Below are 12,380 nucleotides of genomic sequence, written 5' to 3' on the forward strand. Positions count from 1 at the left end.
AGGGGTAGAGCAAGCAGCTTGGAGCCGTCAGGCCTGGGGTATGTTCCTAGCTGCTTGAACACCGACTTGCTGAATGGTCAAGAAGAAATTGCTTAACTGTTAGGTGTCTTTTCAGAAGAAAACATGTAAGTGGCATTGTGAAGGTTAAGTAATTGAGAAAGGTTAAGATTGAAAAGAATTTGGAAATTATTGGCTAAGAATACAATATTTTTAATAGTTCTTGCTGTAGGCTTTCAAGAAATAAATTTGCTGGTAACTTCGGAGTTCAAAATAAGCATCTTGTATCTTCGTTACTTTAAGTCATCTCTACTGTCAGGCTTAATAGGAGTTACTTTATATATTAGTGCTGAGTTGTTTCCACTGAACATCTGGTATTACTGTTGGTGCTGTTGTTTTGCTGTGGGAATGAGTAGTCAGAAAAGTTCCTCAAAGCATGTCTTCACTTTCAAAACACAAATTCAATGGCGTCAAAGTTTTTCTCACTTGTTCCAGTACAGCTGTAATATGCACTAAGTCTCCCTTCACGATGCCAGCACCATTTGTTGTAGGAATGTATCATTAGGATATTGTTAAGCTGATGTTCACGATAAATGAAAAGTTACTCTATAATGCTTCCTGTTCTGCTTACGTTTCCGAAGAGTGTCATTAGAAATAAATTCTCCTTAAGCATCTGTTCTAAACTGAGATGTTTTGACAGGGCTTATTTTAAAGCAACTGGGTTTGCTACTTCTTTCCTTTTACAAAGCTCTTAATTTCTTCTTCAAGCTCTCAACTGGATATGAATGGTTGAGTCCAACAGTTTTTCTTCCCTCCTACTTACAATACTGGACAATTTAATGGGAATTTTTGTTTTGCAATTTTAGAATTAAAATACTTTTGGCTTTTCACATTACTATAAATTGAAATCTAAGTATAGAATAGAAAAATCCTTTTTTTAATATTTAACGTGCAGAAGTAATTTCCTTTGCCTCCTCTTCTTCCTGTTGGCCATCCACTTCCCCTTCCCCCCATGCATTTCCTTATTTGATATTGCGCTAGAAACACCAATTTTTGTCTACCAGTTTTTGTCTTGAGATCTCTTTGGCTAACAAATAAATCGGTAAATTCTCTAAACAGTATAGTGTCTTTAGAGTTTAAAAATCCACAGCTAACAGCTACTTTTTTTTGAACACCACTGATTTATTTTCTTTTTGTTCGTTGTTTTTTACAAACTCATGACAATTAAGAAACATTTTCCTTTGTGAAAGATGCTAATACCGATGTTCCAACAACTGAATATAGGGTATAGGCATTACATTCCCCTCCATACTGACTATCTTGTAATGTGCATGTGATGTGCATGTGAGAGGATGAGGAGCTTGAAATCAGTGCTCCATACTGTGCAGTGCAAGTGTGATTCATGTGCTGGTAATACTGTGGAAATGGCCAGGTCTGTCAGGTGAACTGGACAGGAATTGTTGAGGTACATGAGAGAAAGGCTCCTTGGTTGAGTACTTATTCTATTCTGAGTAGAATGTCTGAAGGGTGATGACACAGAAGTAACCAAGGAACCAAGTTTTATTAGCACAGTTTTCATAAAGAAGCAGGAAAAGGAACAAAGATAATCTTCATCTTCTATGTTCCTGTAAAAAAATGAATTTTCAGATCCTACATACCCAAGCATGTGTTTGTATGAAGGCAGTATATGGAAAAGGATCCTTACTGAGGCCCCAGAAGCCAGCTGATAAAGCCTCAGGTGCAGACCAGGCCACCCTAGATGGGAAGAGTCAGACCTGCTGGGACGTATACTGCTGTGGTCTCATGGCTCAAATTAAATCATGGCTCAAATTAAACATCGGTTGCAATGCAGTAGCCAGATGACAGGTATCCAGATTTCTGGTGTTAATTAGTGTCCTGATATGTACAAGAACAACAAGTGAGGATCAGGAGAAGCTCTTGTTCTCTTCCAGTTTGTGCATAAACCAGACAGTGCATCCACCTCTCAGGTTACTATCTAGCGAGATACACCAGCGTTCTCCCTGCACGTTGGAACTGGCAGTTTTTTATCTGTGTCTTTTGCATCATGAAGTTTCATCTTAATCTTTTTTCACTCTTTGCATGATGAGCAGGCATTCACGGTGTGTTTGGAAGAAGCATTATTTTTCAGTAGGTGCAAATGTCACTAACCCTGTCCATCCCTGTGTCAAACAGAAAATGGCTGGCCTTACACTGGGTTTTTCTGCTAACCCAGCTAACCCAGCAACTAATGTCCTACATGAAAGGCAGACTATTAGTTAGAGAAAAAAATATACTATGCAAAAAATCACAGGTGGAAAATAAGCTTCTTGCTTATTCCTACCCCTTTTTTATAAGTAAGCACCCTGTATTTCAAGGCATTTTTGCTTTTATTTTTTGGTTCATGTACAAAAGCTGGGCAAAACCTGAATAATTTACCTCCCACCTACTTTGACCAAAGACTAAACCGACTAGTCATTGAACTGACAGACTAAAAAGAAGGTTTTGAGCACTGTAAGTATCTGTAACTCCACTGTTACGTCGCTACCAGTGGCTTTTAAAAAGTGACTTGACATCTTTATTCTGTGCCATCAATGTTAATTGAGAATATGCTAAGGCCAAAAAATCTTCTTCCCTCCCTCCTACAGTTCCAGTGTCAACAGTGCAGAATTACTGCAGCATCCTCTGGGCAGAGTTTAAAAAGCTTCTTGACCGTAATGGGTAGGAAAAATTACTGGGTGAACCCCATTTATTCCTCCAGTGTCTGGGCAGTAAGCGCCCGCAGCCTACATCACCCTCGCTGTGACCCTGGTCCAAGGGATGTAGCTGTTGCACTGCGGAGGCTGCGATAGAGGGGGCACGTGTGGGGCAGACCTGCCTTTGCCTCTGCTCCAAGCCAGTATGTGACAGTGTTTGTAACACAAGGCTGGACTCCCCAGGTTTTAAGCTCTTCCTGAGAGCGCTAATCTTTCATTAAAATCAGTAAGAGCAGACTCAGAGGAGAGCCCTAAGCTCCAGCAGCTCCTAAGAGCAGGCAGGGAAGTCCATCAAATCAAATCAGGAATTCCTCCCTTCAGCTGCCTTGAGTAACAGGCGTCTTGAGCATCGCGGAAGGGATTTGTTTGCCATATAAACACACTTGTTCTTTCTTTTTGATGAACGATTCAGCTTTTCAGCTGAGAATGCTGAGCTGTAAAGTTCCTGTAAGTCCCCTTACAGTCTGTGGCCAATTGCTCTACAAAGACAGATCCAGAGACCCAGGATCACGTGCTGCAGAACCACCAGCAGACACTGTCTGAATTATGTCCCTCTGACAAGCTCCAAAGTTAAGGACACGTGCATGTGGTCTTTTAACGTTGGTTGTCAGAAGATGCTACTGGATTATCCATGCTGGATGTTGAAATTAGCGCATTAAAGTCTCAAAAGCTTTATAAAGTGAAGATGCTGAAAGCTATTGATAGTAAAGATTTGGTGTCATATTTAAGAACAGCACCTAGGGCTTTTTTTAAGCTGTGAGAACTTCCTGAAGTAGAATTCTCTTGTTTCTATGATTATTTATCGTTCATACTGCTGTCGGCTTTGACAGTGAAAATGTACTTGTCAGACACACTTTTACTTTGATCACTTTGTGGCTGTTTTCATTCTGTGAGTTTGATGCATTTGCCTGAAGTCCATGGCCTGTAATTTCCAAACACAATTAGGGTTGATCACTGGGAATGCTAGAATTTTAACTTTCCTAGAAAACTCCGATGGGCTTAGGTTTGCCACCTGAGTTTTCCTCCATATTGGATCTGGCACATTCCTTTAATCTGTGTAACCGGTATCATATACTGGTATCCAGCATAAATAAGGGATCTGACCCTGTAAAACGACTAGCTCTGCACTAAAAATCTTCTGTCTTTGGGAGCCAAGAGTGTTCAGCGGCCCTCCAGACTTTCATAATCTTGCTTTTCTATGGTCAAAACTAAGGCAACTTCATGGCTGTCCCTCCACTGACTTTGAAGGATCTTGGCCCAGGATGACCATGGGAATAGGGCGAGTTGAGAAAGGGACTGGGTGTACGACTAACTGCCCAGAGCTCAAAGTGAGTTCATTTTTGGTTGGTTGTGATGTATCTCATTTGACTTGATTTGCAAAAATCAGGCTCTGAACCTGACCATTACTGATTGTACATGGGGGCTAGTTTGCCCATGCAAATGTTGGGGGGATCAGGAGGTTCACAGGAGGTGGTGAGGGACACCCCAAATGAGTGAGCACCTGTGACTCTGACAGTCCAGTTGACGTAAGAACGAAGCACTGTTTTAATTGAGCTAAACGCCCTCATTTTCAAACCCACTCCATTGCATCTGCTGGTTGTAAGAGTGTTTAATGCAAGAGCTGTTGGCAGGTTCGACTGCTTCAAACTTGACTCTCATTCATGACAAATGCTCGGCAGTGCATTAAAGAAATGTTTGCAGAAGTTTCCGGGCAGCACCAATACATGAGCATTTCCCTTGAAATACGGAGGGTGTCAGTGGAAGGGGTGGCACTCTTTTTTAGCACTGGGGACATATCCTACACAAAGAGTGATGCTTTTGTTTTCAAGTTTTATAAAATACATCTCCATATGTAAACGGACTGACAGCTCCATATCTGGGTTGTCCCCACAGTGTATTGTTTTTAATCTGCCTGGAAATGTGTCATTCCTGAGCTGATCCACGTTGCTGGGACACCAACTCTGAGGCTTTTTTTATTCAGCAGGCTGCTTTGGCTCTTAATGACATTAAGAGGTTAGGGATGAGGCAGCAGGTGCATTGCTGGAGAGGAAAATCTGTTTCTCTGAGTGTTACTCCTTGTGATAAGGTGTGCTCTACCTGCTCGTTGCTAGAAAGGTACTGGGCATCTACACATCTCTTGCAGCCTGCCATAGCTTGGCAAAATTCAGTTGCAAAGAAGCTTATATTGCTGTCTTCCTTTGTTCTCATGCTCTAAGCGTAGATAAAAATATACCAGGTTTCCTTATGGCAGGCCAGAATTGTTGCTTTCGCTGATAATTTTCTTTTTAATAGAAGAATGATCCCTGATATGGACAAAAGGTTCTTTCCTACTCTTTCAGTCTGACTCCTTTGCCCTAGGCTTAAGAAAATCGTTTTCAATCTTGAGTTGACGTCCCAGTAAAGCATCCCACTTTCTTGTGGGCCCAGAGACTTTGGAAAGTATGCAGAGTATTGAGGATGTGAATTTTTATGTGAATTACTTGCTCTGATTTCAAGTTATTATTAAGCCTTGCCAGTGAAAATGCAAACAAAACCATGTCTCCAGGGGATGGGGAATAGACATTGCTGCACATTGTAATCAGCCTCTCTTGAAGATTCATTTAATATCTTGTGTATTTTTTTATGAAATGCATTATTCATGTAACAAGATTCACAGAGAAGCAGCTGAATTGTAATTTCTGGAAAGATTCTTCTTCTGAGAGATGGCATTTTCATTATTTAAATCAATGCAGTAGGTCTTGCCTGCATGAGGGAGGCAGGAAGTGAAGGGAACAGCCTGTAGATGGGGCACTGAGCCAGTTAGTTACTGCCTCTGAAGGGAAATAAAAGAAGCCATCCAGTAATTTAAGCCCTTTTTGGGTCAGTATGTAGCCATTTGAGACATCATTACACTTTGCAGGTTGTTTTTTTCCTCTGTGTTAGAAGCACTTAAGAAAATAGTAATCAACTAACACTTACTCAGTGGAAAAGTTTCCTCTCTCATAAAAATACTGCTTGCGAGCTGCTTTTGCCACTGCTGTTTCCTAGAGAATGCTCCCTCGGTTCTCCATTGAGTTCATTTGCCCAGCCATGTGAGAGGACATTTCTTTTCATTTCAGGGCCTACGATAAAAGTTCCACATGTTTATATTGCAATTCTCTCTTATTTACCTAACCTTATGTAAACCACTGTACTTAATTAACACAGGCTCAGCCTCTGTTATATTTAAGACCTCGCTCCACCAGCGGTCCCACTGAGATCAGTCGGGCTTTTCAGAGGTAACAAAACATAAATAACACCGGTAGAGTTTAAGCTCAACTAAATAATATTACAGCGGTACAGACTGTAAGTGCTTAAGCAACATCGTGTGCTGTGCATCTCTTGCAGCACAGCTGATGGCAAACTTATTTTTAAAAGTGAGTATTTAGGAATTTAACTCGTGCAAATAACCGTTTAATTAAGTTAATGAAACAAAAAATAGGATGCTACAGCTGAATTTGAGATGCTTCATAAGGAGAGGGACTCTCCTTATTCTGACTGTCCTCCATCCCCATATAGCCACATATAGGCATATGTGTCCCCTTCTGTCTTCCTCCTCTGCTCCCTCTTTCCCCAGAGGATGGGAAGCTTCACAGATCCCATCTCTCAGGCCTTTAAACAAGCAGGTGACAGCAGAGCTTGCTGGTATCGGTAGGCACCAAAAGTGACCTACCCCAGCACACGTTACCACGCGGGAGGTGTGTGAATCCATCCGCTGGTGCGGATGGGTGCGTGTTCTCCCAGCAGCAGCGGTCTGGTACCACTGAGATGAACCCAGAACTGCAGGGAGCCTCAAAGGGAGCCTGAAGTGTGCCCTGAGCATTTTGACACACTGACGTTACCCAGCAGTGAGTTGCTGGCGTTAACGTCTTTCTCCTTTTCTCTTCGTTTATTTGCCCAAGTTTGTCCACTACCTCCAATGGTGAGTCATGGAGACTACATCTGCCACCCGCGGCCTTGTGAGCGTTACAACCACGGGACGGTGGTGGAGTTTTACTGTGATCCTGGTTACACCCTTACCAACGACTACAAGTACATCACCTGCCAGTACGGAGAGTGGTTCCCCTCCTACCAAGTATACTGTGTCAAAACAGGTAAGGAACCAGCAGTGGCATTACTCCTATTCTCTTATAGTCTCTCTTTTTTAGAGCAAATTTGTTCGTCTGTAGTGCCTGTTGAACTTCCTCTGTTTCATGCTTAAGTGATGAACATTGATTTTAAGATGCTATTAAATACAGTACATTTCCAAGATCCTGAGTGATCCTAAACCATTTCAATCATTAGCTCTTCAAATGTATTTTTTAACATCTTCTGGATATTTTTATAGGTATATAAGCTAAGTTCATGATTGCATGTGTAAAAAAAGTCAAGGGGAAAAAGCAGGTCCAACCCCTGTGGCAGCTTAATGTTAAGGCTGCTTTTGGTACATGGCATTGAGTTCTTGTGTGTTTTTACAACATACATATAAAAGATGTCCTAACTGGCACTTCTGAGTATTGTTGAAGTATTAATACAAAATAACAGCGGTAATAATCAAACGCAACTCTTGCATTGCCTTTTTGTTACAGAACAAACCTGGCCAAATACACAGGAGACCCTCCTGACGACATGGAAAATAGTGGCGTTTACTGCTACCAGCGTTTTATTAGTACTGCTACTGGTTATTCTAGCCAGGATGTTCCAGACCAAATTTAAGACACATTTCCTTCCAAGGTTTGTACTGTTTTCTTTTTTTTTTTTTTTTGAAGATTGAGGACCTTGATTCAGTTTTCACGTTCAGCACTCCTTGCTGAGGAGACAGCACGGCTCCACAAGCCTTGCAGATACCTTCTTCTTCTGCTCTGAGCAAAAGTCTCTGAACCACCGATGTGGAAGGGTACCCCCAAAAACCCGCGGTAGACCTTTCTGCAACTAAGATAAAAGGCAAAGTTTGCCAGATTCACTTTGGGAGTAATTGCAGCTCTACTACTGAGAATTGCTGCTTCTGCATGTAAAAATAGCTGACAATTTTTTTAAATACTCATTTTCAGGTGCTGGGGGAATTAATTTTTTAACTACTGTAGACTTAGTAATGCAAATTTTAAGAAAGATTTTTTTTTTCTCTATGGACAAATTTATATTAAAAGTTTGTTTTCCCTTCATGAGTATTATTTTCATCATGATTCATAAACATCTCCTACATCTTCCTTTATTTCCATAAAATACCGTGCAGCTATGAGCATTTGTCATTGATTCTCACAAGCACTCCTCATAAGACAGGTAGGTGGGTATTATTATTATTATCTTACAACTGGAAAAACAAAGGCAGGCATGTGGAGTTTTCGGCAAAGCTAGTACTGTATCTGGGTTTAGACTTGTTCCTAGTTTTCAGTCTGCTCAGTTTGCTATGGTCCTTCACCGTGTGACTCCTTCTCTCCTGCGCTTGCTTTTTCTCGTGTCTTTATTCTACCACGTGCAGAAAACAGAGATGAAAAAGCTGTATGTCAGTAAATATATGCAGCAGAAAGGACTTGGTGATCTTAATGTTAAAGAAATGTGTACATGAAAGTATACAGATTATATAAGTAATGTGTAAACGTATATGCATATATATGCGTGTATATCCAGTATATGGGGAGTAGTATACACACACGTATATAACTAGGAAGATCTTTAGGGTAATGGGTTGCACTACGGATAGCTTTATAGCCCGTACTTGTCTAGCTTATTGAAATGGCTTTCTGTGCTCTCCTTTTCAGACATTTTCATGTCCTAAAGGTACCTGGGACCAATTCCCTCCTGCTAGGACTCTACTGTGATTTAACTGGCTCCTAAACAGACACTTTAGGGTTTAACAGACTTTCCCAATTGATAGAAATGTTTTGCTTAAAAAAGAAACCAGTTTAGTACTGGTTAAGGAAGCCTTCATCCTTTGAAAGTAAGACCTGAAGGAGGCCACAGATCTGGCCACTAAAGCCCTGTCATCCAGTAGCAGTTGTCTCAGCGCCTGTTTACGTGGGCTGTAAACATTTTTGTGCTCTAGCACACATCTTTCCAGGGGTTCAGACACTTTTTTCTGGTGAACTACATCTGTGATCTTATATCCATGATACCTACTGTGCACAGCACAGCAAATGGTGCTCCTTATCTCTTCCAAGCACCTGTTTTCCTTCCCTTCTCAAAACTGTTCTTCACATTACTAGTTTCATTTTTCCGATTGTAACAGATTCCACCTGTCAACCTGAACAGAGTTTTGCAAACCCATGAAGCAAACATTTCTGTGACTGTTAATGACCCTGTAGCTTCATTTTGCATGACTAGAAAGTGCTGTGTTTACTCAAGTTCAGCGGTTGCTCTGAGGTGCTGCTGACACGCTCCCGTTCTCTGTGATAACTCGTCTGTTTCTGACGTAGAGGCAACCAGGAGGGCTCCATGGGTGACCCCGACTTTGTGGTGGTGGATGGCGTTCCTGTCATGTTGCCTTCTTACGATGAAGCTGTCAGCAGCGGCTTGAATGCTCTGGCACCCGGATACTCAGTTACCACAGAGCAGGGGCATGGTTTGCAGACAGAAGATCAGAATCCTCCTGCCTACCCCGGCCCCAGGATTACAGACACGCTGCCTAGCGAATTTGAGACCTGTGACAGTAGGTCGGACTCCTCTGAACTGCTTCAAAGTTTGTACCCGTCCCAGGCATGCCAAGCGGCAGCGCTGCCCGGTTCAGATCGAACTGACGTATCCCGTAGCACTGCTGGGGAGGCTGCGTCCACAAGTCCACGGATCGATATTGCAGATGGTGAGTTTTGCATAGGTGCAATAGGTGAGTCTGTAAACAGGAGCCATCATTTGTTTGTACTGTCAGAGCAGGAATAAACCCAGCTGACCTGCTCCTACTTTCTCCGTGTTTTAGTCCACATCTTAATTTGGACATTTTTTAAGCCGTACTACTCCATGGTCATAGAACTTCGTGGCTGTGGTATGTCGTTGCTAGCTGTGGTGCAAGGGATTTGAACCCCAGGCCAGAAGGTTCCTGTCCAGACCCCATAACAGCAGGCTCATCAACAGGGGTGTCAGCAGGCACCTGTGTACAGCAGCGAAGCCAACCATCATCTTGCCTGTGTTGGTCTGTTCATCTGCTCCTCAACTCCTACACTCACAACTCCCTCACATGCCATGGCTTTCAACAGCAAAGAACAGGATTTTCTCCTTAAAATGGAAAGCAAATCACGTTTTCATACTAAGCCAAAATTAGCAGCCTTTATTAACAAGCTCATCATGTCTGCATGTAAAGCAAACTGTGCAGTCTAAAGCATGTACGCATTAAGCCATGGACATGGGAGTCACAGCATGAGGGGAACGTACCCACAGGACAACGTACGAGAAGGGAGATTGCCATATGTTATCGTCTGCATTTAAATCGAACATGAGCATGCGTTGATATAATTTCATTGAGTTCTGACGGAGCTGTATGGTGTGCTGCTCAGCGTGTTAAGGAAACTAGGTAGCTTTCCTTGGAGACATTTAAAAGGAGCGGCTGCGATCCTGCTCTCCACAGTCACTGACAGTCACTAGGCAAAGTAATCTCTGTGATTTACCGGTAGCAGAGCTGAAGCCCAGTGTCCTAAATTTAGTGTGGGTGAAGGTCTGGGTTGAGGAAGTCTTCCTGCTTCATAGGGTTGGAGCTAACTTGTAACGGCATCACAAGGGGAAGAGGACAGCTAGAAGGAGGAGGGAGAAATTATGATAATGCCAGCAAAAGTCTCTGCCTACTCTGAATGCTGATTCAGTAATTAATGTAGTAGAAAGGTTGTTTGCATTTAGATTTTTGTGGCCCTAACTTGTTTTAGAAGATCTGGGTAGTTTTAGTAAGTTAATTTTCACATAGGTGTTAGAGCGTAAGTGGGTCTAGAATTTGGAGACACGGTACGTGTTGTTCAGATTTTTGCAATGTCCATTTCTATTTTTGCAGAATTGCTAATACTAATACTCTGAAAAAGTATAAATGGAAGTTACAATCAGCAATCAATGCTCTTTCTTTTTTTCCCCTAGAGATTCCTTTGATGGAAGAAGACCCTTAGCCTGCACAGAGACGTGTCTTCGTCGCATTGCACTGTTGGGTGACAGGAATCATGAGGATTTAGAGATAGAAAAGACTATCTGTGGATTTGGGGAGGGTATTTTCCTACTTATCAATCTTCCACGCGATGATGTCACCAGATTGGGTGTACATCTTAATCCACAGTGGGGATAACAGCATCAGCACTTGGAACAGCAGCAGTTTTATGAATGAATCCTGGGGATTTGATGAGAGCAGATGTAGAAAAAGAACTGTGGCTTTTTAGAAATGAAAGGTATATCTGCATCGCAGAAAGTCATATGGTTCTGTAAGAAATACTACTGGATTTTGATACTAACTGCCTCACAAAAGCATGTCAAAGTATGTAAATTTGCTTATAAAGACTGCTTTAAATGATCTATGGACCTCTAGTTTATGAAGAATCCTTACAAGTTTAAAAAAATACTAGTACTGAAATGCAAAAAAAGAGGAAAGATCCTCTTTGGCTTTCCTATGTTAACCAGGAAGCTTTTGATTTAGTTGTTGGTGATTTTGTTTCAGACCATGTCTGCAGAAAATATAACAGAAATTATGGGATTCATATATACTTTGATGTATGATAGCAAATATATATAAATATATATATATATTTAAAAACTCTTAAAGAGAAAGAAAAGGAAAGACTCCCAGGTCACATAATGATCTGGAGATTTTTTTAAAGGTAAGGCAGAATTTATATCATATACAATATTCAAGGTAAAGTATCAATATTTGTATTTATGCAAGACTTCTGTGTCTACATTGCATTTGATAAATCCTGCTATGAGAGATCTAGAAAATGTTAAAATTATGAAATATGTGCTTAAGAAATGTTGAACTGCCCTGCTTCAACCTTTCTTTAGCTCTTACAAATATATATATACTAGAGTAATCTACAGTCATAGCCCAGAGCACTGCCTTGTCCCTGTACGTTGTGGTAGTATTCTGAGCCATTATTGTAGAATACTTTTTAAAAAAATAATAAAGTTCAGTTTCAGTTCTTTTGACTTACCCGACTGTGTGTAGTTGGCCTTTTTTTCCCTTCCTCACTTGTTTCACCTGCTCCCGCCTGAAGGTTGAGATGGCAGCAGAACACCTTGTCTGTAGCATTTTCAGCTTTATAATCATTATCCAGCTATAAAGGGACAGAGGGGTTTTGGTTAAGCACAGCACATGAAATGGGCGCAGCAGTGGCATGGCTTCTATACATGCTGCTGTTGGCTTTACTCTCCTCTACGCCGGAGCATTGTGCTAAACCCTGTATGAACGGTTCACCTTTGTGGTGTTACAGGCTATTCGCTATTTGTCAGCAAAATTCCTGACGGTTTCATATACTTACTGAAAGCCAAGCAGATCTTCTCATCTTATTTTTGGTATTGCACGAACAAAACATATGTTAAACTGGCAGTGTTTGAAGGAAGAATTCGCCACATGTTAATGACAGAGATTGCCATCATGTGGGCTAATCCAAACCAAAGGAAGAAATGAGACTGAGTTCTGATTTTATGTACAAATTAAACCGGTAATATCTCTACTGC

General features: G+C 41.4%; 1 protein-coding gene across 1 annotated transcript in view; it reads left to right on the forward strand.

Moving 5' to 3' along the window:
• SUSD4 (sushi domain containing 4) overlaps positions 1-11,849 on the forward strand; it is a 106,640-nt gene extending 94,791 nt beyond the window's left edge. Inside the window, exons 8-11 of the mRNA XM_009333703.1 lie at positions 6,671-6,862; positions 7,337-7,481; positions 9,161-9,543; positions 10,797-11,849. Coding sequence (XP_009331978.1) covers positions 6,671-6,862; positions 7,337-7,481; positions 9,161-9,543; positions 10,797-10,825 — 749 coding nt within the window. The 3' untranslated portion in view covers positions 10,826-11,849. The remainder of the gene's footprint in view (positions 1-6,670; positions 6,863-7,336; positions 7,482-9,160; positions 9,544-10,796) is intronic.
• Positions 11,850-12,380: the final 531 nt, after the last annotated feature.

Source organism: Pygoscelis adeliae, unplaced genomic scaffold, assembly GCF_000699105.1.
Source record: "Pygoscelis adeliae isolate BGI_AS28 unplaced genomic scaffold, ASM69910v1 Scaffold1, whole genome shotgun sequence".
In the NCBI taxonomy this organism is placed as follows: domain Eukaryota; kingdom Metazoa; phylum Chordata; class Aves; order Sphenisciformes; family Spheniscidae; genus Pygoscelis; species Pygoscelis adeliae.